The 26,429-nt window shown below is 39.3% G+C and overlaps 1 protein-coding gene across 21 annotated transcripts in view; it reads left to right on the plus strand.

The window, feature by feature from the left end:
* Positions 1 to 26,429, plus strand: part of PHLDB2 (pleckstrin homology like domain family B member 2) — a 113,182-nt gene that overhangs the window by 68,942 nt on the left and 17,811 nt on the right. For 16 of the 21 annotated variants that reach the window (XM_040667005.2, XM_046901523.1, XM_040667011.2 and 13 more), the window contains 10 exons: positions 1,773 to 1,916; positions 2,765 to 2,902; positions 12,987 to 13,115; positions 17,439 to 17,594; positions 18,410 to 18,520; positions 19,215 to 19,304; positions 22,683 to 22,826; positions 23,621 to 23,794; positions 24,462 to 24,602; positions 25,171 to 25,270. In XM_040667005.2, the coding sequence (XP_040522939.1) occupies positions 1,773 to 1,916; positions 2,765 to 2,902; positions 12,987 to 13,115; positions 17,439 to 17,594; positions 18,410 to 18,520; positions 19,215 to 19,304; positions 22,683 to 22,826; positions 23,621 to 23,794; positions 24,462 to 24,602; positions 25,171 to 25,270 (1,327 nt within the window). The remainder of the gene's footprint in view (positions 1 to 1,772; positions 1,917 to 2,764; positions 2,903 to 12,986; positions 13,116 to 17,438; positions 17,595 to 18,409; positions 18,521 to 19,214; positions 19,305 to 22,682; positions 22,827 to 23,620; positions 23,795 to 24,461; positions 24,603 to 25,170; positions 25,271 to 26,429) is intronic. The other 5 variants (XM_040667026.2, XM_046901562.1, XM_046901567.1 and 2 more) reach the window with 5 other exon arrangements.

Here is a 26,429-nt window from a genome sequence, read left to right on the forward strand (position 1 = left end):
TACTTAATTAAGCCAGGTTTCAGGAATCCTACTTAGAGGTGTGCTGAGATGGAGGAGAGAGAAAGGAAGTGCTACCAAGCTCTCCTAGACTGAGGCTCCCATTTCCTGAAAGAGGAGGATATTTTCTCATTGGTAAACCAGTTGCAGAGGAGGTGAGGAAGAATTGCGTGGGCTGTGTTTGCTGGCCTGTCGGCTGTCCCTGGGCTGGACCCGAGCCACTTGTCACATCAGCTGCTGCCTCTCACGAGGCGTGCGGTGGCAGCCTGCTGCCTGGCACTCAAACGCATCTCCTACGCTTGCTGAGATGGAGCTTCTTTCTCATCGGCTTCATCCTGCTGTTCTGTTACTGAAGGGGAGTTGTCCTTTAAAAAATGAGCTAAGTGTTCCTAGTAATTTCCTTCAGCTAGAAGAGCAGCAGCCTGGTCTGGGGCAGGGAATGGCCTCTCCTCCCTTTTGGATCAGTGCCTGGGCTCTGCTCTGCCAGATGAGCAGTGCAACTGGTTCTGGGGAGAGATGGTGTGTTAACATCCTAAATAGGTATATCCAGTAATTAGGGTGAAGAGCTAAATGTTAAACAAACATGACATTAAGGTTTGACTTGGTCTTACTGGGTCTTTCCATGTACAAAAGGTAGTGAGGCATTTAATTTACAAGTTACTGTGGTCTTGCCTTTCTTCCCCATTTGTTTCTTCCTGCAGGTCAGAAATCCTATTTTAAATCCTTTTTAGGAAGTTGAAATGGAAGACATTATGTCAGCATTACCCAAGCAGGATGCCGGACAAAAAGAGGCTTTCCTGCTAGGATTACTAATGCTAATCAAGGAATACCTTTCATTCATTATAAAGGGTGCTCTGCTAAGCCCTGAGAAAAGCAATAAATGAGCAACTGCATTAATGAAACACAGCTCATTGTTTCCAAATATCGAGATCAGATCTGTCCATGATGATTTGCCCATGCCTGCTCTCAGAACAGCCATTCAGGAGCTGACCTGAGTCTCTTTAGAGCGTGGCTGTGTAGTCCAGTGGTTAATGCAAAGCTCTGTGCACAGCCCACTTCTCATTTGGGTTGGAGACAACGAGTGAGCAGCCTTACAAAAGTAATTTGATCGTGAGCCCCTGGGATCAGGTGAACGTGAAGAATATGTTTGAAACTCAACACTCTTTGATCTAACCTTTGCTGCTCTAATGAGATCACAAGTATTTTTTTAATCATGCTTTTTAATTCTTGCCATAGTTGTCTGGTAATTAAATGGCAATGAAAAAAGCCATGTTAAAGGTATTGCCTCCTGATGGCCAAGCGGGGAGGCAGGGCTGGGCTTTGTCCCATTTTACAGAAGCTACCCATCTTACTGGCTGCTTGCAGAAATGTGCTATTCTACATCCTGGATTTTATTACATGAACAGTTGATCTCTGCATAAAAACTGTCATCGTCTATTTGCTTTATTATTTTTAAAGGAAAAATTGGATTTTTACAGGCTAAATAGCACAGCAGGTAAAGTATTCTCAAGGGTCAGATTTTAATAATTGTATAGTATGGAATAGTATTTGCTGTTCAGTATAGTGTTTAATTCTAGCGCTTGGAAGTAAAGTATCATGTTTGTTTCTCTTGTATGCTTTCTAAATATAGAGGTAGTAATATAGTAGGGATGAAATACGTACCAAGTTCAAAACTAGCATGTAGTATTTATTTAAAATGGTCACAATATTAAAGGGGAAAGGAAACACAGAATTTAACCTCTTTCTGATAAACCTGTTGTAATGTGCAACTGCAGGTACCAGAATGCACAAGTGATGATCAAAGAGGACAGGAGCTCACTCGGCTAGAAGAGGAACGCATAGTAATATTAAATAACTTGGAAGAGCTTGAACAGAAGATCAAAGATTTAAATGACCAGATGGATGAATCCTCAAGAGAGGTATGACGTACGTTTTGGTTTTAAATGTCTTGCTTGTTTCGTACATCTACATAGCATAGATAGGTTCAGCAAGTACATAGGGAGCTCATGCACGTATTCTGTGCTTTTTCACTAGAATTAGGCACGGAATCATGAACCTGGTAGTCTCCTACTGTGAAGGTTATTTATTTCCAAGCAGAGGGATGGTTGTGGCGCTCAGATTGGCATTTTCCAACTGTAACCATTATACTCATAAGTGGAATTAGAACAATCTTCTTGCTGAATGGTCACTCGGATTGATCTAAATACCTTGTGTCACTTGAGTGTTTTATAGTGTGTCTCGTGTGACCCTTGAAAGAGAAAGGAAGTTAGGTAACTTCCTATTAAACATCCTTGTCTTTATGGTGGCAAAGTTATATGGCCATCTCTCGGCTTCTGGAATCTCACAGTTGCAGACTTAGCTGATCAGGCATTTGGGCTGTGCTCACTCCGGTTATCAGCAACAGGAAAGAAACAGCTGTTCCAAATGGGTTTCCTACAGAGCCTGGGCACAGATACTCGGTATAGTGTCACAACAGGAGGAAGCACGGAGAAGAGTTAGAAAAGAAAAAAAAAAAAAGATCTTCAGACTAAAGACTAAAGTTGGTTTGGACTTCATTTTGCAGTATTTTATGTTTCAGTTTTACTTTTCCTCAATTTTGTGATCCCTTTTTAACTTTGTGGATGTTACATTGACTTTTTTTTTCCTTTTAAAAAATGTGCCTCTGTTGTGAATTATCAACAACTCACTCCCCTTCCCCCAGAAAATAATGTGTGTCAAGATTTCTTCTTAATTTGGACTGCTTCTGAAAAATGTTTTGTGTTCCTAGCTGGATATGGAATGTGCCCTTTTGGATGGGGAACAGAAATCTGAAACAACAGAGCTGCTGAAAGAGAAGGAAATACTGGATCATCTAAACAGAAAAATAGCTGAGCTGGAGAGGAATGTTATTGGTGAAAAGGCAAAGGTAATCAAGTTATCTTAGCTAGCTGTGTGCTCTGTTCCTATTAATCTTCAAAATGCATTTACGTGATTAACATATTGGTGGAAGCTATTCTATGAAGTAGTTGCACTAAGTAAATTTATTTGATAAATGTGGAAGAAGAAATAATTGTGACCAATATCTCCTCCTAACAGTCTTGTTTCCCAAGATATACTTGACAGACAGAACAAAGTATGCCTAAGTAAGAGGACCTGACCTATTCTGAAGATATTTTTGGTTAATAAAGAATCCATAGAGGGCTTGGACTTGAGTTACCTGCTGTTTAAAAGAACAGCATTAATCCAACTGTTCTTCAGCCTTCTGTTGTACGTTATAAATTGTGAGATTTTTTTTTTTTAATTAATCCTTTCTCAGCAAAGGAGTGGTATGGAAAGAGGTTGCAGTTTCAGAAGATGGTTATGTCTAGAGTAGTATTCAGTTTGATTCATGAAAACAACTGTAAAATGCATAGTTTTAAAGTAATTACATTTTGTTTGTTGACTAACAGTTTTAGTACTGTGGAATAATTCTACCTGACATTAAGTCAAAGGAATTACTTGGCTCTCCTCTAAAGTCTGATTCTTAATTGCTCTCAAATTACTGTTATAACTGTTATAACGCATAACTGTTAGCAAAAAGGATAGCACTATGATTTAAGTACAGAAAGGGAAAAAGCTGGTAAGATGAACCTGTCCTTCCCAACCAGAGGGAGCTCATCTCCTCCAGCACGCTCTCTGCTGGCAATCCAGCCAGCAGTTCCTTTCTCCACGGGGGATGTGCCGCAGCCAATTATATCTCAAGGTCAGGAAGTTTTTCCAGGGCTTTCAGCCAGTAATGGTTCCTTTTTAAATTTCATCCTCTGCCTCATAATTTAAGCCTGTCACTGTGAAAGTACTCCAGCTAGTCTCTCCCCTCCTTTCAGCTTTCTAGAAATATCTGAAAGTCTTCTGCGTTATTTGCTCTTGTTTAGACAAGCCATGCGTTTTTGGCTTTCTTGCACTTCCCATTTAATTGAAGCTTCCAGCATGCATTGTTTTATTTTGGGTTTGTTGTCTTCAGTGTCTGTCGACGCTGTCATGAGCCTGAACATTGTTTTGCATCTGCTCTCAGTAAACCTATGTTTGAGAATGGTGCTCCCACCTCTTTACTCTGCAAAATGACAGCGCACATCCAATTCAAGCTTAGACCTTCATGAGCTTTCCTGCTTTGTTCTCAAATAGTCCTCAGTGGTTCTTCAGCTTTCAGCAATACCTCTGGTCACATTTTAAGCTGTCTGTGGAACATGTTTCATAGTTGTTGGGTTTTTTGTACTATAAGAGGAATTTAAAGCTGGTAAAAGCAGGCGGGGTGATGCAAGCAGGTATAGCAATATCCTTTTGTAGACCGAGTTTGGTTTCATTGGTAACAAATAACAAAAGTTCGGAAGATCTTTTGCCTTTTATATTTGTTCTCTCGTAGACTCAAAGTTCAACAAAGCTCATGGAAATTATTTTAAATCCTGTACGTTGTTTACATTTCCATGCAATCAATTATGTAACAGATAACATCTTTGCATTAGTGTGTTAGAAGCAGAAAATTACAGTACTATGTCTGACTGAAAATTTCAGTCAATCTGAAACATGGAAAGCAGCCTAGAGAAGGCAAATTCATTCAAAATAGTCTTTTTTTCCTTCAGTAGGAAGCATACTGGTGAAGTTAGTTACTTTATTTTAGTAATCTTTTCTCACGTGCTGTTTAAAAAAATACAAACAAAACAAAGCAGATGTGAGTGGTTGTAGTAGATTTAGAGCCGTGGCTCAGTTAATACTGGAAGTACTTTTGAAGAAATAGAAGTGAAAGTGTAAAAAAATAAAAAAATAAAAAAAAGATCTTAAGCAAAATACCTGAAAGTGTTCTGGAATAATTAGTGTCAACCAGCAAAACAGCCAGCACTCACCATGTCAATTAACGAAAGTTCTGGCTGGCTTTAGAGCAGTATTTTTTAAAGCTTGATTTATGTGTCCATGTGTTTAGGGTTGCAGCCCCTTCAGATCTTGTCCACGGTAGGAGAAATCTTGGCTTCTTAGCAGTACAGGAGCAGGCTCTGCCAGGAAAGTGGTGTTCAGGTGGAAGCGCTAGGTGGTACGTTTTGTTTAAATCATTGGAAACTAATGACCTCCTTACCAGAAGAAAGGCTCAGCTTCTGGCTGATAATTGCCATTCTTCTGATGTTACTTCTGCACTGTTTGTTGGAAGAGCAAGTGCTCTAGTATCTGTACAGTGGTCATAGTTTTTTGCAGTTGCCTTTATGTTTTACTTGTAATAATACAGGTGGTTTGGTGTTGGTGGCGTATCCTAGCAAGAAGTTGTTGGGTCCATTCATTCAGACAGTGGTTACATTTTTGTTGGGGCAGGGGATTGACACCTGAATTTGCTTTGGGGTGCCTTCTTGAGGTGAAATAGATAGTTGATTTAATTCTTGAAACGATGCTGGGGCATTAGTGCTGGGCATGATGGCACTTGTTTCTGGAATGACTTGAGTATCTCCTGGAATTTGTCACTGATCTCAGCACCTGTTTGACAGGAAACCCCTGCCTGATTGCATTTCATCCTTACTGTTGCACCTGTTTGAAAATCTTGTGAAATTCTTAAAAAGAGAGATCATGATCTACAGCCTAATTATTGGGCCGTGTTATGTTCTTGAAATAGAGTATGGGTGGAAGTTTTTGAGTCTGTGGCTGTTCTTGTGGTTTTTGCATAGCTCAGTTAGATGAGAGCCCAGAGTTTTACCAACCTTTGCACAGTCTTAAAGCCACAGTTTAAAAGGAAATTTCTAGCCTGTGTGAGAACAGGGAGGTGCCTGCTATGTAGGTGCATCAGATGGAAAACATACTCAAAGGCAGAGGGCTAAGAGACTTGTGAGTTCAGTTCCTGGCTGTGCCGGTGAGCTCTTTGCCGTGGTACAGTGTCTTTGTGTCCCTGCATCTTTGCAATTGTGTTTACGTTACCGTGGTATGTTGCATTTTCATCTTATTGAAGGCCATGTGTTCAGCCTTACCTGAACACGTGGCAGGACTAAGAGTGAAAAAGAATGAACGAGTCGGTGAGGAAGATGATGTAGTGAATGTTCTGTGGTGAGTTCAAGGCATTGCTCTTGCTCTTGTGAGTATGTATTGCGTGTGTTACAAGGAACAAAGGAATTTGTGTCAATTTAGTTAGGTTTTAGAAAGAAGAGCTATGAGCAGTTCCATTTTGCAGAGAAAAAGACAGAGCCTTTCAATGCTGCTACAGAAATGAGCATTGTTCTGGTAGTGGTGTGACTGTGCACAATGCAAGTGCTGAGAGTACTCACTCCTCCTGGCAGGGATAGCTGCTTCAGTGCTGGGGATTGGGCCTGGCCATTGCCTTCTGCTGTCTGGGCTTTCAGCTGTGCTAGAAATCCTGGTAGTGTATGGATGGAGATTCAGCTTTACCTCTACAGTCATACTTCCTGAGCATACTTTTCTTCTTTCTTCCACAGAAGACGATGACCAACTATGTATTTGATTAGTAGTATTTTGGCTATTAGTTACAGGCTCCAGTTACACAGGAACAATCCTGATAAGTCACTACTAACACAGTTTGACATGCACAGCTTGAAGCTCGCTGGGAAAGAGCTTTGCTACAGATATGGACAGTGTTTTTGAGTCCTGTCTGCTTTGGAGAGAACGGAAATGGACAGTCCTCAGAAACAGGCCTGTCAGCCAGTCTCCTTTAGTCCCTTCCATCAAACCCCGGCCCTTTGTAGTGTCATATTGCTGTACTGTAGGTGTACAATAACGATGCTGTTGTTCCCAGTTCAACAGCAGGGTGGAACAGTGGTGCTATTCCCAGTCACGACTTCCTTGTGTCGTCTCTTTGGCTCATTAGACTTTCCTCAGCATTTGTATTTGTTTACAAGGAAGTTGGAGAAAATTTTATTTGCTTGATATGATGTTATCCAGATTGCAAAGTACTTTTTTTTTCCCCCATACAGTGCTTCCTTAGTCCAAATTACATTTTGAACGTGCAGTCTGACATATGTGGAGAGGATTACTTAATGATTTGCCATGCCTTTTATCTCAAAGTAAGAGCATGAAAATAACAACGTAGCTGTCGGAAGAAGGAATGGATTAATGAATAAACAGGGATAAGTGAAAATGATTAATGAATTCAGCAGAAGTGCTGTGGGAGGTAATCATAGTTAAAAGGGGCTTTTGGCAGAGAGTTTCAAAACAATTATCTAGGTTTAGACTGCATTTTACAAGAGGGAGGTTATTCCTTTGCTTCCAGAGGACCTGTGCCTTATGTCATGGTGGAAATACTTACTCTGGAACTCCTTTATCACCCAGGGTTTCCTTTCTCTTTTCTAGAGCAGAAATCAGGAGCAGTTGGCCATGGGTAACTTATCTTCTTCTGGAATGCTTGGGATGTTGTCTCTGTGCTTTTGTGGAAATATTTTTTAGTGATTGGTAGAATACCCCCAGACATATCAAAACATTTGAAGCTCAGCCTCTTTGCTGAACTATTGCTGTAAAGATGAATGGAGCCAAGGAAAGAACATCTCTCTAATTCATATTAAAGGAGACACCAACAATCAGAGATACTGGTGGTCTGTCACGAATCCCTTTTCTTCTGGATTCAAGATTCTTCCTCTTGTTTTTTATCATTATGACTGACAAATGTGGACTCCATGGCATAGCATTTCAGATCCTTCCTGGTCAGGTTCTAGATCAACTAGATGTAAGCAATGCTTTTAAACAGTTGAGTTATCTTCTCTACAACATTGGTTGAAACTAGATGATCGTTACGGTCCTTTTCAACCCAGGCCATTCTATGATTCTATGTGATTTTGTGATTATTAACCCCCTTAAGTCAAAATATACAGTTAAGTATTCTGAGGAATGCTTGCATCCTCTGGATATCGACATAAAGATACCCTGTAGAGAAGACACTAAGGAAAAGATGATTACAAGAATCAAGGAGAAAAATCTGAACTCCCATGCTCTCTTTAAAAATAGTCATGGGAGAGTCATAAAATCGTACAATCATAGAATAGCCTGGGTTGAAAAGGACCCCAATGATCACGTAGTTTCAACCCTCCTGCTGTGTGCAGGGTCACCAACCACCAGACCAGGCTGCCCAGAGCCACATCCAGCCTGGCCTTGAATGCCTCCAGGGATGGGGCATCCACAGCCTCCTTGAGCAACCTGTTCCAGTGTGTCACCACCCTCTGTGTGAAAACTTCCTCTTAATATCTAACATAAGTGTCCCCTGTCTGAGTTTAAAACCATTTCCCCTTGTCCTATCACTCTCCACCCTCATAAACAGCCATTCCCCCTCCTGTTTATACGCTCCCTCCAAGTACTGGAAGGCCGCAGTGAGGTCTCCCCAGAGCCTTCTCTTCTCCAAGCTAAACAAGCCCACTTCCCTCAACCTTTCTTCATAGGAGAGGTGCTCCAGCCCTCTGATCATCTTAGCGGCCTTCCTCTGGACCTGCTCCAAGAGCTCCATTCCTTCTTGTACTAGTTACTCCTTGTACAGTAAAAATAACTATTGTGAAATACCTTCTTCCATCACATTATGCACCTTTTCATACGCCTGGCATACATTTTTGTTTTTGGTCCTTTAATGGTTTCTTTCATGAGACCCATAGAGATTTAGAGACCAAATCATGACAAGCTTTTTCTTTCTCTCCTGAAAGAGGCCAAAGAGTGCAGCAAAGAGTTGTCTGAAAATAAAGAGGAGCGTGTGCATGTTTACAGGAGAATCTGCTTAATTTCCACAGTAATTTTTTTTTTTTTAATGAGAGATATGTGTAGTCTGATTATTGGTTTATTTTTTTTAATCCAGCCATTGTGCTGAAAATGCCTTCAGTTTGCAGGAGTAGAGATTTAACACTTCCTCCAACATTTGCTTCTTTCAGCACATACAATGTTTCCTAGCCTGCTTCTTGTTAGGGAGTAGGCTGTTTTCTTAATTCACAGCAGGGTTTAGACCAGCTTTATCAGTGAGTTGATATGTTAAATTTTCTTGCTTCTTCCCAAAAATTGAAAAACTTTGTAATTTGACACTACATCCAATCGTAAAGGAATTATTTCTGCAGTCTGTTTTCTTCCTCCACTTCTAGCATATGCAGTCCTTCTGTTTTCTGTAGTCTTGGGGGAAGTAGGGTGGAATGTTCTTTTGGAGTGTAAAAGAAGGAAATCTGACTAGAGGTGAGAACATGGAGATGAAATGAAGATGCTGTTCGGAACAAACAGCTGCATATGTTTCTCCTTACTCTGAGAAACCCGTGAGAGCTGTGAGACTAGCCTGCTCCATACTGAGAGACAGAGCATGCATGTGAAGCTTGGCATGGGTAATAAGACCTTGCTACCTTACAACATGATGAGTTGCAGGTGAGTTGGAATGAGGATGGGTCCTGGAGTGCTTTAGAGGGAGAATTTTGACTAGAAGAACCTGCTGAATGGAAGGTGATTTCTTTGCAGTTTCTCTTTCTTTCAGATTGTAGAATGACCCCTATTCACCCAGCCATACTGTCCATTTCGCAGTGAGCTGGTAGCAGTGTCGATCAGACATAGGGCATCCTTAACTGCAGGAGAAAACACATAAGCAATTAATCTCTCTTTCCCTTCTTTTGTTCCCATTCTAATAGAGGCTATAATTGTTTTTAATCTAATCGTCTCTTATCCCAGGTAACTAGAGGTAGTGACCTTAAGTTGCACCAAGGGAGGTTCAGGTTGGATATTACAAAAAAATTTCTTCTCTGAAGGAGTGGTGAGGCACTGGAACAGGCTGCCCAAGGGAGGTGGTGGAGTCACCATCACTGGGAGTGCTCAAGAACTGTGTAGATCTGGCACTGAGGAACATGGGTTAGTGGGCATGGTGGCGATAGGTTGGCAGTTGCACTTAGTGGTCTTTTCCAACCTTAATGGTTCTGTGATTCTATGGCTATCTGTGAAATGTTTTACGTGTGCTGAATGTATGTTCTTTGTTCTCTCCATTTTGCCCATAAAATCAGTTCTACCAGATCTGAATTCCTTTTGTGACCCACGTAATCTCTATGTTCATAGCATGGGTGCTTTGGTGCCATCCTGTCTGCTTCTAGGGGATGACAACATTACAGCTCACTTCTTTCTGCTGCTGTCCTTCATGGTATTCAGATACCCTTCAAAACTGATTCAAGCTGTGCCCCAGCATCGTCAAAACACCAGTCAGTCTTATTGTCTGTCTTGGCTGATCCCAAGTTCACATAACCTGTAACAGGAGGCAGCACGTAGCACGGGCTGGTTAGCCAGCTAAGACCATGGGCTGTGTTTTACTGAGCGGTATTTCTCTTCTGTAAAAAGAGAGTGGCAACAATTCAGACTATGGATAGTGCAGCTCTAAGATGGGCATTGGGGATGAGAGGCAGTTGTCTGCAGAAAAATGTTAGCCACACAGACTTGTGCTTGTTAAAGGTGAGGATATGCAGCTTGAGCGTGTGGGCTCTCTTCACAGCTGTGCCCTGGCTGGTCTTGAGCACACAGTACCCAGTGGTCTGCCTCAGCTGTGTCCTCCATTTAGCTTACAGCCCTTGATCTTTTTCCCTCTAAAGGAGCTCACCTGGATCCATTTATTAAGGAGTCTGGATGAAAAAAAAAAAAAAAAATCTGATTGTTAATTTATTTATTAAACTACTTTTGTGAATTAAATTATCTTTACCAAGGCAAAATTAGAGATGTTGATGAACTGAACTCCACAGCTGCAAAATGCGTAGTGCCTCTCACTGCTGAAAGTGATATTTCCTGTAAGACTGCACAATTTGGAGGGAGGCAGTTTGGTGGGATGTGAGCACTTCCTATGCTATATATAGGACAAATGAGGATCACTTTCAATCTCAAAGGAATACATTCCTAATTTCTTGAGGAAGTAATAGTATCTCTGGCATGATTCTCAGTGAGTTTTATTCTTGCTGATGATGTCTCTTCACACACAAAGTTTGATTTGGTTGTTAACAAGAGAGTGTGCTTGTTGCAGCACATAGACATGTAGGGGAGCTATTAATAGCCTCAGAGGAACAGTACTGTGTGTAAGGTCACAGAAGTCCTTGCAGCTTTAGGTTTGATTCCATCTTCCCCTTTATACTTGCCTGGCAATGTGGCAGACTGTAGGTTGAACAGCAAGGTTTGTGAGGAGGGGAACTACTGATTTATTCAAGATTCCTTCTGCACTGAAGTAAGGATGATTTAGCAAATGGGGTTCCTTAGGGACAGAGGTCTGGAGGTGACATCTCTAGAGTTGCATGCTTCTCCCTCATTTTGTCCCTTTCACATTTCATCCTCTGTGTTTCCGAGCCCTGCTTATGCTGCTGTAAGACAGAAACTCGTAAATGAAGTGCAGGTAATTGAATATGCTGGCCCATTGCTCACTTTTACAAGCTTAAGAACAAATACCAACCAACTGTAGCGTTCAGCACTTTGTTCATCTAATTATATGTGCAGAGCAACTGCACGTGTAAATGGAAACAGTAGAGCTGGCAATTTGATTCACGTTGAGATTGAATGAGAATGTTTCCTCCTGTTATTTTTAAATGCTAGGGAAAAGTAATCCCAGCCAACGATCCCACTCAGAGATACGGCTGTAAAGAAAGCAGGGAGCTATTGTGAATTTGTTGTTGTGCCTCCACTGTGTGGGAGAGTTTGAGAACTTTGTCAACAAAGAGAAGATTTTGGGGAAGGCCCATTTCACAGTTTGACGTGGCAAGTTCTACATACGAAAATAATTTTCTATGGCATGCGTGGTAAGGGTGCTGCAAAGCTGGGTATGTTGCACCTGCTGAGCTATGGGTTTGACTTTAATAATGGTTGGGACTGAAAGAGACAAGCGAGTGGATGCTGTGGCAGACTTGAACTGTTCTTGGAGCATCCATAAGAAGCAGCTGGAATGTTTGGGCTTATACTGAGCTTGTAGATTATTGGAGAGAGTTAGAAAAACCATCTGAGAAGATATGCGTAGCTGCAGAACAAAAAGTAGATAAAAGGAGCTGTAGCAGTGTGACTCCAGGAGGAAGTAGAGAGTGGTCTCCAGTGACTTATTGATACCTTCAGTTTTCATAGCATATCAGGCAATTTGTTTTTTCAAGTTAATTATTACTCTCTTGAAAAAAATGTATCTGCTGTGTTGGCTAGGGTACGTGGAAGTAAAAGGCACTGAAAGAATTCTCTAAACTCCAATTTAGTGGTTCCTGAGTCTGAGTCCATAGACAAATAATCTACAAGGTGACTTGAAGTGATTTGCAGGCAGTCTTGAGAGTAGTGCTGCACACAAAACGAGTAGCCTTTGATTCAGGGTTGAAAGGGTAGGGGCTTTTTATGGTAATAAGCAGTATGTTGAGTGCTGCTGCTCTAGAGGAACAAGAGGAAAGCTGAGCTAGTTACAGGAGACCAGGGAGGCAGAGCATCGCCTTTGATTCCAGGGGATGGTTACAGTTGCTGTATCCTGAAGCAAATGAATTTATTTGTTAAAGTATTTGGTGTTTCTGTTGCAACAGGATTTCGTGTCTCAGAGTATACCTTTATAAATACCTTTAAAAAGCTCTGTCTCATTCCGTGTTCTCACTGCTTGCTAAAGGTACTTATCTGTCCAGAAGCACTTAATCATGTGATTCATTTTCTTGGGAAAATCCATTTTCTGCTCACTGCTACAGTACAGTCATTTTCCATCCATTTTGCTTTCTAAAAGCTGCTGTTTTCTCTCTCCTTCATATGTTACCTGACTAACATGGATATCATTTCCATTTTTTTTTCATTAGGTGAGACAAGCACTTGAACAGCGGGCATTACAGGCATCATCCAGATGTGGGAACAAAGTGCAGTGATGAGGGAGAGAATTAATTACCCTACTAAAATTATTAATGTTTCGTTTCTATCATTTTGCATCCCATGATTGTATTTCAACTAACAAGCAATTACTGTCATTGACCTACATGCTTCAAGTGTTTGTTACGTTTTTGCCACGCACTGTCATAATCACTAACAACTGCTTCAGTTTGAAGGTAATTCTGTTTATTTTCTGGTTCATGCTTCAGGAAAAATTAAAACTTGATGCTGAGAGGGAAAAACTAGAGAGGCTTCAGGAGCTTTACTCCGAGCAGAAGACGCAGCTTGATAATTGCCCTGAGTCCATGAGGGAACAATTACAGCAGCAGCTGAAGAGGGTCAGTAGAGAGTTTCAAGATTAACTTTTTTGTTGTTGATTTTAGAGTTAAGTCTAACATATTCCACTTCAGGCATCCTATGAGGTGCCTGAAGATATTTGCACGAGAGTTTCCTTTTCGTAGAATGCTTGCAATAAATATTTTGCATAGTGGTAACCAAGTAGAGTGCAAATGGGTGGATTAGAAAGCATTTTGTGTTGAGTGTTTCTAAAGCTTTGGGCTACTTACCTGTAATTAGCACCTTAGGCCTGCTGGATTGCATGGAGAGTCTTGGAGTGGTGATGTTTAGATGGATAGTAGAGCATTGCTCTTTTATTCTGCTCACAGATAACATTGAACTTTGGCTAGCGAGATGAACCATTTTAACACTTTACTAGCAGTACTGTTTAATTTTGTTTTACGTACTCTTCCTTTGCATTGCTCTAAATTGCTGTCTGACACCATGGATAACATCCTTTCTTCAGTACATAGTTGTTAGGCCAAACTGTGCTTTGAATTTTTCATTATGAAGGTTACATCACTTATTTTAATGGCTTTATTTTTGCTGCATTTTCATCAGTTTCACATTTGTTGTTTTTTTTAAATCTTTGCATGAAGTCTACTTGCAACTTGATTTTATTGCGTTTAATTTGTAACAGAGAAAGCTACAGTATTGTCAGTTAACTTATTTTCTGTGGAAGATTTTTTGTATCAATTAAGCAAATAATAACATTAATTATGTTAAATAGGTTATGCAACATATATATTTGGCTATAGTAGGGGGAAGATCATAAGTTTCAAAAGAAATCCTTTCCTGTGTAGTCATTTATGAGGGCTGCTCAGAAAGTAATGCTTCCTCTTTTATTATGTTGGCCCATGATGTCAGAGATGGATGTTGGGGGTATAGCAGAGGTTGAACCTTCCCATAAATACTCCCTTATGCGTTGTTGCTGTGCGACAGATGGCAGCAGAGGGGCAGTCTGACAAAACAGCATCTGACAGGGAAATGTAGGTGAAGAAAGGTGTGTCACTGAATTCCTCACTGTGGAAAAAATGGCACCCATTGATGTTCATCAGCACTTGCTGAATATTTCTGGAGACTAAACAGTGGGTGTAGCACAGTGAGGCAGTGGGTGGTGTGTTTCAGCAGTGGCAACAGTAATGTGAAAGACGAGCCATGTTCCAGATGTCCATGCACAGCTGTCACACACAAAATGAACAGCATCTTTATCAGTTCATGTGCTTGAATTGGCAGTTTACAACCAGGGAACTGTGTATGGAACTAAATATGGGCTCCAAAGTGTTGGAAACGTTGGTAGCAACATTTGAATATTGGAAATAACCTTGAATGCTCACACAGGAATGGAAAGAGCACTGTATATGAGCTTGTCAGGAGCTATTGAACGAATACAAGGCTGAATGTGACAGTTTCTTGGATTACATCATTACTGGCGATGAGATGATGAGATCTGGTGTCATCACTATGAGTAGGAGTCAAGTTGGCAGCCTGTGGAGTGATGGCATGTGAAAAACTTCAAGATGCAGCCCTCCGTGGGTAAAATGATGTGCACTGTCTCTTTGTGATAGGAATCATGGAGTCATTAAGGTTAGAAAAGACCACTAAGATCATCTAGTCCAACATCTAGTTACCACCATGCCCACTAAACCATGTCCCTAAGTGCCACATCTACCCTTTTCTTGAAAACCTTGAGCAACAGTGACTCCCTGGGCAGCCTGTTCCAACGCCTCACCATTCTTTCTGACCTCCACTGCTGCAACTCAAAGCCATTCTGTCTTGTCCTATTTCTGTTGCTTGGGAGAAGAGATAAACCACTGCTTCACCACAACCTCCTTTCAGGAGTTGGACTTGATCCTTATGGGTCCCTTCCAACTCAGGATATTTCATGATTCTTTGATTTTTTTTTTTTTTTTTTTCATTCGGGCAGCCTTAATATCAATTTTGGATTTGAAAGTGGGACAAAACTTGAAATGTGGGGTGCAGTTTGATGTAAAATTGCTACTGTTGCATATTATTCTATGCCAGTTGTAGTGGGAGTTAGCTGAGGCTGCTGTGCTTGGAGTAGTAGTTGTTTTTGCTAAAATTGTGCACAGTATTGTGATATCAAGGGTGAGAAAAGTTATGGCTTTTTTGTAAGCATTCTATCCAAAATAGAAGAAAAAATCTCTTCTTCCCCAAGAATAGGGAGTGTAGAATTAAATACTTAAAGTTGAGAGACCTTATGTTGTGGTACCTTATTCCCAGAGCGTAGTAGATGTGTAGGTGGTGAATTCTTGTTTTAACTCTTGGACTTGTGTAACTTTGTGATTTGTGCCCAGGTATGGGTCTGGAGTTTGGGCTGAGATGGGAAGCAGGCAGTTGGCAACATCTGTGTAGACTGTTGACCGGTGGGTTGCTTCCCAGTGCCTGTCACAGACATGCACCTTTCCTGCTGGACAGGGAGAACACTACATTAAAGCTTGGTGAAACCTGAGAGCTACTAGAAGGCACTCAGGGAAAGCAGTAATCTTTCTGATGCTTTATGTAAAGCTTATTTCCTTAATGCATTTATACAAATATATGCATTTATTATGCATAAATGGAGGAGGAGACTAGATGCCTAGATTCCTGCAAAGATCTGGAAAGACAGTCTTGGTTGCTAAGAAATAATTAACTATTCAGAGAAAAATCTAATTTTTACAGATTTTGTGGGACTCTGGATGGAAGGACTTGGTGCTCTGCCACTGAATTTTGTCCAGCACCACGACAAGTAGTAGTAATGCTGGAGACTTCAAAGTCCAATATAGAAACATCATGTCTCTGGTTTCTTAAGGGTTTTTTAAGTTATAGTATTTTAATGTAAATTTGTTTTAGTAAAAAGGGGCAGGAGTGGAGGTACTCTCCTCTTTGCTCAGGAAGTCATTACCTACAGTGAGTACAATTGTCCTACAAATCTATGCAGCCTTCGGGCTGTCAGTTGCCTCCTCTAGTATCTATCTCATCTTCTGCCCAAGTAACAATTTATTTGGTGCCAAGTAGCCTGCACTTCCTGATTTTCCTGCCTCATCAAGGCCCTTCCATTTATTTTGAAAACTGAAGGTGGATGGCAAGTGTGAATGAGGTGATTCTGTACTGGAGGTAACTGCTTTCTTGTCATCTGTAGCCCATGTCTTTACTTTGGATCCCTTTGCTGTCTACTTCAAGTGAAAAGCATATCTTTGGAACATACTGAGATTATGTTGAAGTTTTATATAGTTTTTTGAATTTATGAACTTGTTGCAGGTTATGTACAAAAACCTGTATCAAATTATGTACAATGTGTTTATTTTAGAGAGCTTTAATACTTAATAATACTGTGATTATTAAAAATTCTTTTTTTCTGCAGAAATCTGGAAGTAGGGATTTATGTTATGAATACACAGGTATTTTGTGAGAAAGATTGTTACTCGGTTCTTGTGCTGAACAGCACTGAAAGTTTTGTCTCATCCTCTGTAAATGGAAGGCAGATTTGTTCTTATTTCTTGGGTCACTTTTGCAGCTTTCAGCCTCTTGAAATCTGGCATTCATCCGGTGGAATGCATGACATTGGTTTGATGCCTTTTGTGAGGCAGTACACCTACTGACTAGTGTCTGTGCGTATGAGGACAGCTCTTATTTGTGTGTTTATATAGGGAGAGATTGTCTACCCCAGTTCAGTGGTCCCCATGCAGACATCCTGCACAACCAGCATAGCTGGACAGTACTGCTCATGGGATGGCAGTGTACATAGGATACAGCTACACTTTGTCTTTCCTCTTATTTGTATGTCTGTTACTTAAAAACAGTAGCAGGGCTTGGGCTAGACTTGAGAAAATTCAAAGTGCTGTACAGGGTCCTTCATTTGAATGTGTACTGCTATGATCAGTTAGTTCAGCATGCAGTTCTCAAGTTCATCAACTGGGATGATACTTCCTGGGGTTTTTTTTTGGTTGATGAGCAGATGCTGGGATCAGTTTGGCATGAGGCAACCTCAATGAGTTGATTTGCACTTTGGTTGCATGGCAGCTAGGCTGCAGTGCTGCAGAGGCTCCATTCTGCTTTAGACATTGAAAGACAACTGTTTTACAATACAGCTGTCATTTTCAGTGAGGGAACACTAGGAGTAATGGAGAAAGCTTCATTAAAATAGCAATTAGCCCTATTTGTTCTCTTATGACAGTAGGTAATTAAAACCATTGAGCTTCTGAGCCTGTTGCATGAGATACAGTCTGAAACAGTATTTCTGTGACATTTTTCCTGTTTGTAAGTCTGTTTGCTCTGTTTTCAATGAATGAAATGTCACTTTTTTCTTTTATTTTTGGCTTAAGGATGCTGATCTACTGGACATAGAAAGCAAACACTTTGAAGACTTGGAGTTTCAGCAGCTTGAACATGAAAGCAGGTTAGATGAAGAGAAAGAAAATCTGACACAACAGCTCCTGCGTGAAGTAGCTGAATATCAGCGCAGCATTGTCAGTAGAAAGGTAAGAGCACTAATACTCAATCCATTTGTTCTTTGTTGCTGCACATAAAGGAGATGAAATACAGATGGTCAAGTTGTAGTTGCAAGAAATAATACAAAATTTTTCTCTTTGAGAAAGGTTTTGGAGCAGAGCAAAACTGACATCCCACTGATGTTGTAAGACATACCGAATGAGGTGCTTCTCTGAAAGGAAATAAATCGATAACATTCAATGCCTTCTTTGCATATTTGCATGATAATATGAAAATGAAATCCTTAATTCTTTTCACAGAAGGCACTAAAGTATTATTCTCTCATTATTAAGCAAGATGGTTCATTTTCTATGGACAAAGCTGCCGTTGTTTTTTGTTGATGATTGATATTAAATGATATAGTAGGATTTACAAGTATTTAATAACAATAGGACACTGAATTAAGAATAAATTGTAATTCTTAAAATCAGTTGTAAAGATCCTATTTGAACTAGTTGAAGATGAATTTTTTGTAGATCAGAAGTTGTGTTTCCAAGCCATTTACTTTTATATATAGAGACGTGTATATATAGAGAGAGTATAGAGATGTTAGTCACCGTGTTATCTAAGAACATACACTATTGCACTTCTGTTTTGTCTCTTGAAGAAATTCTCTTTGCTGTCTAAATCTTGTTTAATCCTTCTCCTTCAGAGAAGAAATGAGCTGTGTTATAACTTCTTTTCATGCTACTTAACTCTTATGAATGAATGAGGTATTATGAATATTATCCTCGCAGTTGGCTGTCTTGTGCTTTGAAAATAAAACGTATAAAAGGTGACACATATATTTTTTTTTTCCTATTAGGAAAAGATTTCTGCTCTGAAAAAGCAAGCTAATCATATTGTCCAACAAGCACAAAGAGAACAAGATCATTTTGTAAAAGAGAAAAATAACTTAATAATGATGCTGCAGAGGGTAAGTGTTGTCTTTCAGATATTTTTAATGCATAATGAAAGAGCATTTCATATAATAAAAGAACATGGAATATGAGAAAACCTTCCCTGCCCCTCCCCTGACACAGCTCCATGCCGTTCCCTCAGGCCCTGTCACTGAGGGCAGAGCTCAGCGTTGCCCCTCCGCTCCCCTCATGAGGGGCTGCAGCTGCCATGAGGCCTCCTCTCAGCTCCTCTGCTCTGCCCTGAACCAACCAGGGGACCTCAGCTGCTCCTGACGTGCCTTGCCCTCTCTGGAGGGCAAAGAGTCTGCCCTCTGCCATCTTTGTAGGCCTCCTTTGGAAATTAATGTGAAGCTAATATCAACTCCTCATGACTCATTTGGTTTGTTTTTGAGCACAAGGGAAATCATATTTAGCTCTTTAAGAAGAACCAGCATTTTCAGCTGATTTTTTTTCACCATTTTCACCATTCCTTTCAGCTGAAGGAAGACCTTTTTTTTTTTTTTTTCAATTGTGATTTTTCAGTAATTTTTTTCACTAGTTTTTTGCTCTACACATCCATGTTTTTATTTGGTTCTGCTGTAAATGAACTAAGTTGGAGCTCCGCTTTGAAGTTTTTAGCATGTTTCTTTGTACTTCTAAGAAAATGGCTAGCATTTATTTTCATTGCATTGTTATTGGTATTTAATACAACTTTATTTCTATTATTAACAGGAAAAAGAGAATCTCTGTAATCTGGAGAAGAAATATTCCTCACTCTCTGGAGGAAAGGGATTTCCTGTCAGTCCCAATAGTCTAAAAGAGGTAAATAGTTTCACTGTCTATTAGCTTACCACGAGTAACTTTTAATAGCTCTTTATGCAAAACTATTTAGTGAAGTCCTATTTCTACAATTTTGTTGGAGATGATGAAATTAATTTGTAAAGCTATTCATGGAAGTCCAAATGTGGAGCAGAATGAAAATAACTGCTCTGACATTTTCCCAGATTTGTCTGGTCTCACTTTTAACTCTTATCCTGGAAAAATGAACATTTTTGTGTGCATGTGAAGTGTCTCATTTTCTCAAAATGGACAATTAAACTTCATTGAAATGAAGAAAAATGAGGTCCAGGGATAACTGTTCAAGCACCAATACGTTATAGTCTTTATTTTTGCACTGTTGATTTTATCAGAGGTTTTCCCACCACATTCACTTCTATTTTAAGGCTCTTCAAAAATGCATGATAAGTGCACGTTTTGATCTTTTAAAAAACAGTCAAACAGTGAATTAAAGACTTCAAGCTATTGTGATCTTAATGTATTTATTAAGCTTTAAATTTAAACATAGTGAATAGTTAGATTAAAGGTGTCAAATATTTTTGCTGAATATTTGAGTTAGTGTGGGTGAGTCTCAGAGCTTACCCGCACCTGTCAAGACTTTATAGCTTTGAGGATACCACATTAACCTTCTTGAGAACTGTGAATAAGGTCAATGTAAGGTAAGCCACAGCCCATTACAAAAAATTTTGGTCAGGATGTACAGTAGTATCTTTAAGCACCCATGTTTATCCTCTTACCTTCACTTAATGGATCTGAAAATTGCACATAAAAATGAAATTATAAATGAGAAAGCAGAAGAAATAGCATTTAAAATACGCTGATGGGTATCAGTGGCTGCTTCGTTGACTTCTGATTAAGGGGTCTGACTGGACTTGCTGGATGACTCCTGGACGCAGTCTCCTCATCTAATGATGTAGGCGTCACTGTGGAAAGTTGGGCTCTTGAAGTTTGGGAAATGTGATTTTGCTTAATTGGCCTCAGAGCTCCTGGTGAACCAGGATGGGCTGCATAACATGCCAGTGGGGTCAAGCATTCTTCCTCACTGCAAGCTGTGTTGCTGATGCTTGGACTCACTGTCCAAGGTTGCACTCTGAACTGGACATCTCACCTCTCACCAGGACATCTGGCAACTCCAGGCTTCCTTTTTGTTCTTCTGTGATGGTTCCATTCATTTAGCATTAGAAAGTGGGTGCTATCTCTGATTTTATCTTCATATCCATGAAATGATTTGTTTAATCACAGATGTTTCAAAATGCAACTACATTAAGTGAACCTGATGCACCTTTTGTTGAAATGGATAGTTAAGCAGTGTGATTCTGTTCCCTGCAGTGAAATCAATTAGGACTTACTGTAAGGTAAATGAGAAAAGGAACAGTGCAAATGATCTGTTTTATGCTCAATGTCCCCACAGGCTGTCTCTTCTTTAAAAATGTCTTTCCTTCCCAGACATGACATTTTGTCTCACTTCAACTCAACATTTTACCTACTGTTCCGGCACCTTTAAAAGTAAAGTACCAAATGCGACACAGGCTTAAACAGATTTTCTGCACCTAGGAGTTAATTTCACCATGCAGTTGCTCATATATCATTTGAGAACTTAGTCTGTAGTCTCACATTTCCCATGCCCTCCTCAACAAAGCATGTATTTGTAACTCTCTCCCATCCATCCTGAAGTTTCCTTCCTGCATACGTAGCAGTGGAGGGTAACACTGCTGCATAGGTAAGGCAGAGTGCTTATCCCTGTACTTAAGTGAGGAAAGAATCAGTGGTGTTTGAAAGTTCAGTATTGACGAAATGGGTTGGATCTCTTGTCTGACTTGAAGCCATTTCTGCAACCTAACATAATAAGGCCTGAGCTAACACATCATGAAGTCATTTGTTTGCTTCTTTCTTTTTTTATCCACTTAGCCCTATGGAGAATCTACATTGGTGTTGTGAGCGTGAAATGAATTTTTTTTTTAATCATATAACAATGGAAGTGCTTTTATTGTCTATAAAAATGAACATAATATTACATTCATAGACTTGCCAAGATTTGGTGATTAATACGCTGCTGCTACAATATGGTTAAGCAGGATTTATATTTATTCATACTGGATTCTCTTTTACTGTAATATGGCCACATGTTTTGAGAGAAAACCTTCAGTAGTATGCAGTCTCCTCATTTAATATTTGATCAAGTGGTATGTGAATTGATATTTAACTCCTATTTCTGGAGTGTTGTGTTTACAGTATGTTAATTTTCCAGAATTGTGTATCTGCTTGAAAATAACTGATACAATACATTTAAAATTATGCTGATTGGTAAGAGAGCTCTTATTTTTTTCAGTCCGTCTTCTGTGATCCTTGCTAAATTCATTCATTTTTAAGAAGGAATACTAGAGCAATCTGCGGCTTACCTTATTCAGTTGCCAAATTGTACAAACGTACTGATGTGTCAATATGGTGGTACAATCACAGGGACAAAGAGCCTTGGATACCTTCTCGGTTTAAAAGCAGCTTACCATCTTGGTTTAAACATAAGCATACTTCCATCATATTTTTGTGATATTGGTTCAACAGTGACTCTTTCACTTGACAATTCTTATTATTAGGAGTTAGGGCATTTCATTTTTTGCTAGCTGGTATCCTACACGACACGGATTAGAAACCATACTGTATTTGTTAGACAAGATTTATTCAGTTAACACCAGAACACCTGCAGTAATTGTGTTCTGCCATTGTATCTCACATCTGCCTGCATGAATGTTCTCTTCAGGCAGAAGCATGCTCCAATGTGCATGCCTTTTCTCAATCTGTCACCTCTTGTGTGATTGCTATTTGAGAGGCAACTTGAAGAGGTTGTGTCTAACAGTGGCAGCACCTACAGTATCAGTTTCCTGGTAACATCTAAAAGTTAGAAGTGACTTCCAGATAGTGCAAAGGAAAGGTGTTTTATCAGAGTAATGTATGGAGCAGCAATGACATATCTTTATCTAAGTTCTTCCCAGTTCTGTTAGTCATTTGGTTCACTTAAACTAGGCAAGTAGTTAAAAAACAAACCAAACTCTGCATTGTTATCCCAAGAGAAAGCTACATGAAGGGTGTTTACATTTTACTGAAGGGTTCTGTTCACTTAATGTATATTTGCCTTTTGATCACATAAACGTATTTGGTATTAAATGGAGAACAATTTTCAGAATCCAAGTATTCAACATTTGAGAAGCCCGCTGATGATCTTGTTTTGTTTAAGATGAAATATTTCAATGGTAACAAATATTTGGCTGTGTCACTCTAAACTAACTTTCATCGTACTGGAGACATTAATACTCTTGCACGTCTTTTTGCTTTTGCTCCTTTTAACTTCTGAATTCCTCCTTTTAGGGCTATATCAGTGTAAGTGAAATTAGTGAGCTGTATGGCAATTCCACGAATATATCCCCTTCCACTCAGCCCCCCACAGATGCTGACGCAGGTACCACTGAGCCTTCCACGGCTGTGCTGACGAGCCAGCCACAAAATAAAGAGGTTTGTTGGAGAGACATTTCCCTTTGTTTGCATTGTTCTTTCATTGCTGCCTTTTTTTTTTCTTTTGGTTTTTTTTTTTTTTTTTTTTTTTGTAATTCAACATGTAACAAACTGACCCTAAGGCAAACTCTCATCTGCCAGTTACCAAATCAGATAATGGTAAAGCTGGAGGAACGGTCCAGTTGATGTTGTAGGTGGGACTTCAAAGGCCAAAAAACCTAAATGATTATGACCCAAGCAGCAATTAGTGACAGTCTTTGCCTGTCAAGCACTATAATGTAATGCACCTGTGGAGATATGGTCTGCGAACACATTCAATTATTACTCATTCAGTGGTGCTCAGGTGTTCCTTTCGTATCTTTTTCTTCCTGTAACAGAAGAGAGTATATCTGGGATATTTGGGAGAGATGGGTAACTTCTACTTACGTTAGCTATTCCACAGTCTGTCCAGTCTGTGTCTGTAGTTTACTCTTCCTTTTTCTTTCTTTGTGCCCTTTTTACCTTTGTAATGGTTACAGCATTTTTCGTAAATCCACCTTTTATAGAATGAATTCATCTTATGATTTGTAAGCACACCTACCTTTGTGTGGCAAGGAGGCAGCAGCTGGTTTTAAAATTTGCTGTTTCTGTGCTGCTTCTGAATGATAGCTATACCTTAAGATTTCCAACGCAACAAATCCTTCCTGCTAAACAATCCACAAACACAGTGCTAAAACTGCAGCTTGTATGTGCCGTATCTTTTGAGCAATTCCAAAAAGAAAACTCTGTGTGTAATTTCTCTTTTTTCTATAAAGCTAAGATCACCTCTCTGTTCTGGATTTGTGTTTCCTCACTCTCTTTCTCCTCGCTCTATTGCTCAACTTCCATCAGTCCATTGGCCTGAGGTCATGGCTACTCATGTAGATCCTATTCCTTTATCTGATACACCTCCTCCTCTGCCAGCTAAGAAACACCGCAGGCAACAACAGGTAACAGACTCAAAGCTGATAACTTGGGATTGTTTTGTTACTGTTATGGTGGCCGTGAAGTTGATCTACATGGAAAGTTTTTTAAAATGACATGGTAGATCATAAGTTTGTGATGTTTTCTGAATGTCAAACTTAAAAGCACTGCTCGTTTTCAGATAAATACAATGAGTTATGGAATGGTAATGATTAAAAATTCTCCTTTATATAAATCATCCAGAGGTAAATATTAATGTTTAAGAGCCATTGTAATTGTTAGAAGACTTGCAACAATAATATACCACTGGCTTCATTAGAAATCCTAGAATTAATTTTTGCTATACATTTAAACAATGCAGGTTCATTAGTGTAACTTGTTAATAAATGTTTTTCCTCTGTTAATTGGATTCTACTTGTAAACTGAACTTGTGTTTAAAAGCAAAATCTAAGAAAAATTAGATACAGGGACATGTATACAAAAAGTGCACATGAATTTGGTATATTTTCTTAATCAGCATGCTTTTTTGTTGTGATATTTATATAAATCCTACGTAACACTGTGAAGCAGGAGGTATTTCATTCTTTTCAGTGAAATCTCCGACTATTGCCTTCACTATATTCCATATAGAGCATAACTGAGCAAGTAGGTCAATTCCTTATGTCAAAACTGTTCAACAAATTACATTTGAAGCATTTCAGAAATCTGGAAGAGCGAAAGAAACAGCACAGGGAATGCATGTACATGAGTGATACTTTGCCTCGCAAGAAAACAACTCCAACTGTGTCACCACACTTCAATAGTTCTACTCTTGGACGAAGCATTACATCTAAAGTACGTAGTTGCATGCTATTAATAGCCTTCCAATTTTATGTAAAAAGCATATGATGTTAGAGGTAAGGTTGGATAGCACTGTAGCATCGCGTAATCCCTCAAATTCATGTCTGATGCTGGCTGTGAAAGAAATTTGGGTTTGTTAACATGGGAAAAAGCATGAAACCTTCCACGCTTCCAGCCTTTATATTCACATCTGGAAATGTGGTGATATAATAGTCATCACATATTTACAATCAGTGTATTTCAAGAACTTTACTTGTAGGTTAGTTTAAATTGATTGTAGAGACTCAGCAGACTGCTTTCCTTTCAACCTCTAGCCACTGAACTTAAGATTATGTGTAAAGTGAGAATACTACTTATTTGTGACATGGCAAATAAAAAAACAAAAGCAAGGGGGAGATAACAATAGGCAAACATTTTTGTTTAATTAGAAACTGTTCAAAACTAAAATACTAATGGCTGACTCATTTGAGATGACGATGATATTAAGGACAAAGCAAGTTATTTTAACATTAGTTGCTAATTCAGCAAAAGTTTTAAGCACATATTTATAAATTCCCTGCAGGGACATTTACCATTAGGACAGAGCAACAGCTGTGGCAGTGTACTTCCTCACTGCCTGGCAACCATGACCAAAGAGTCAGAATCAAGAAGGATGCACAAAGGTAAGACTTTGATTGGTTTCTGTTAAAGCCAGCATTTGTTTTGTTTTGTTTTTTGTTTTTTCAGAAAGTAAATGTGAAATTGGTATTACTATAATCGATGGGTCTGTAAAATAAAAAAAAAAAATGCTCCTTGTTGAAAAACATAAGCTCTCAATTTAGACAAAATAAGATGTTAAGATTATGGCATAGTCGTGTATACAGATTTGAAGGATATGATCATCAAATATACTCAGCAGAAAATAGGAGAATACACATTGGGTTTACTGGATAACTTGACTCATTTGGGGACAAATTATTAAAAATATTACGTTGTCTTATTTAGTTTAAATCTTCTCATTTTGCAATTTCAAAAACAGATTTTTCACTGGCATATATTTTTTCTTGGATAAAGCAATTCCCCAGACAGTCATTCAACATCATGACTTGGAGCTTGTGTAGCTGCAGTATTGTAACTTCCCTTAAATATTTGGGCTACAACATAGGAAAGATGTTTACCTTGCATAGATAGTTCCATAATTGTAACAGGAATGTGACAGTTCTGGATGCAAAAAGTACTTAATCTTTGAGATGTGATCTCTTAAACTATGAAATTCTGTGTCTGCTGTTTGTCTACTTGAATTCATGCACTTAATTTTTTGTTTTAACAAAATGCATTATTGGTAATTGTCCCATCTTCAAAAGGAATTGCTCCTCAGTTCCATCTGTCAGTTTCTTTTCTTTCTGGTGTCTGCGTCATCACAAAATCAGTGTAAGAAAGCCTTACCTAGTGCTGACTAAGATTGAGCTGAGGCAGCATCCATCCTGTCTTTATCGGAGTTGTCAGAGCTAGCAGGTGGTGAAAGTAAAAACACACAACTGAAGTCAGCTATAGGCACTGGTGTTCTAAGTGCATGTAAGGAACCAAACTTGCTGAGAAGAGATCGTGACTTACTACATTCACTTCATAGATCTGCTCCAGTTGGGATTTATTCTTTTCGAGCTTTATTTGTGCAATAGGCTCTCCACAGACCTATTGTGGTAGCTAATGTAGCTTGATATATTTCAGATGCAATACAAAAGAAGCTGCATATCCAGCTTGGAAAGCTTTTGTGATATAATGCATTTGCCTGGGTGGAATAGCCTGAAAGTACATTGAGACTCATCATTTTGCTCTTGTTCT

This window comes from Gallus gallus, chromosome 1, assembly GCF_016699485.2.
Source record: "Gallus gallus isolate bGalGal1 chromosome 1, bGalGal1.mat.broiler.GRCg7b, whole genome shotgun sequence".
In the NCBI taxonomy this organism is placed as follows: Eukaryota; Metazoa; Chordata; class Aves; order Galliformes; family Phasianidae; genus Gallus; species Gallus gallus.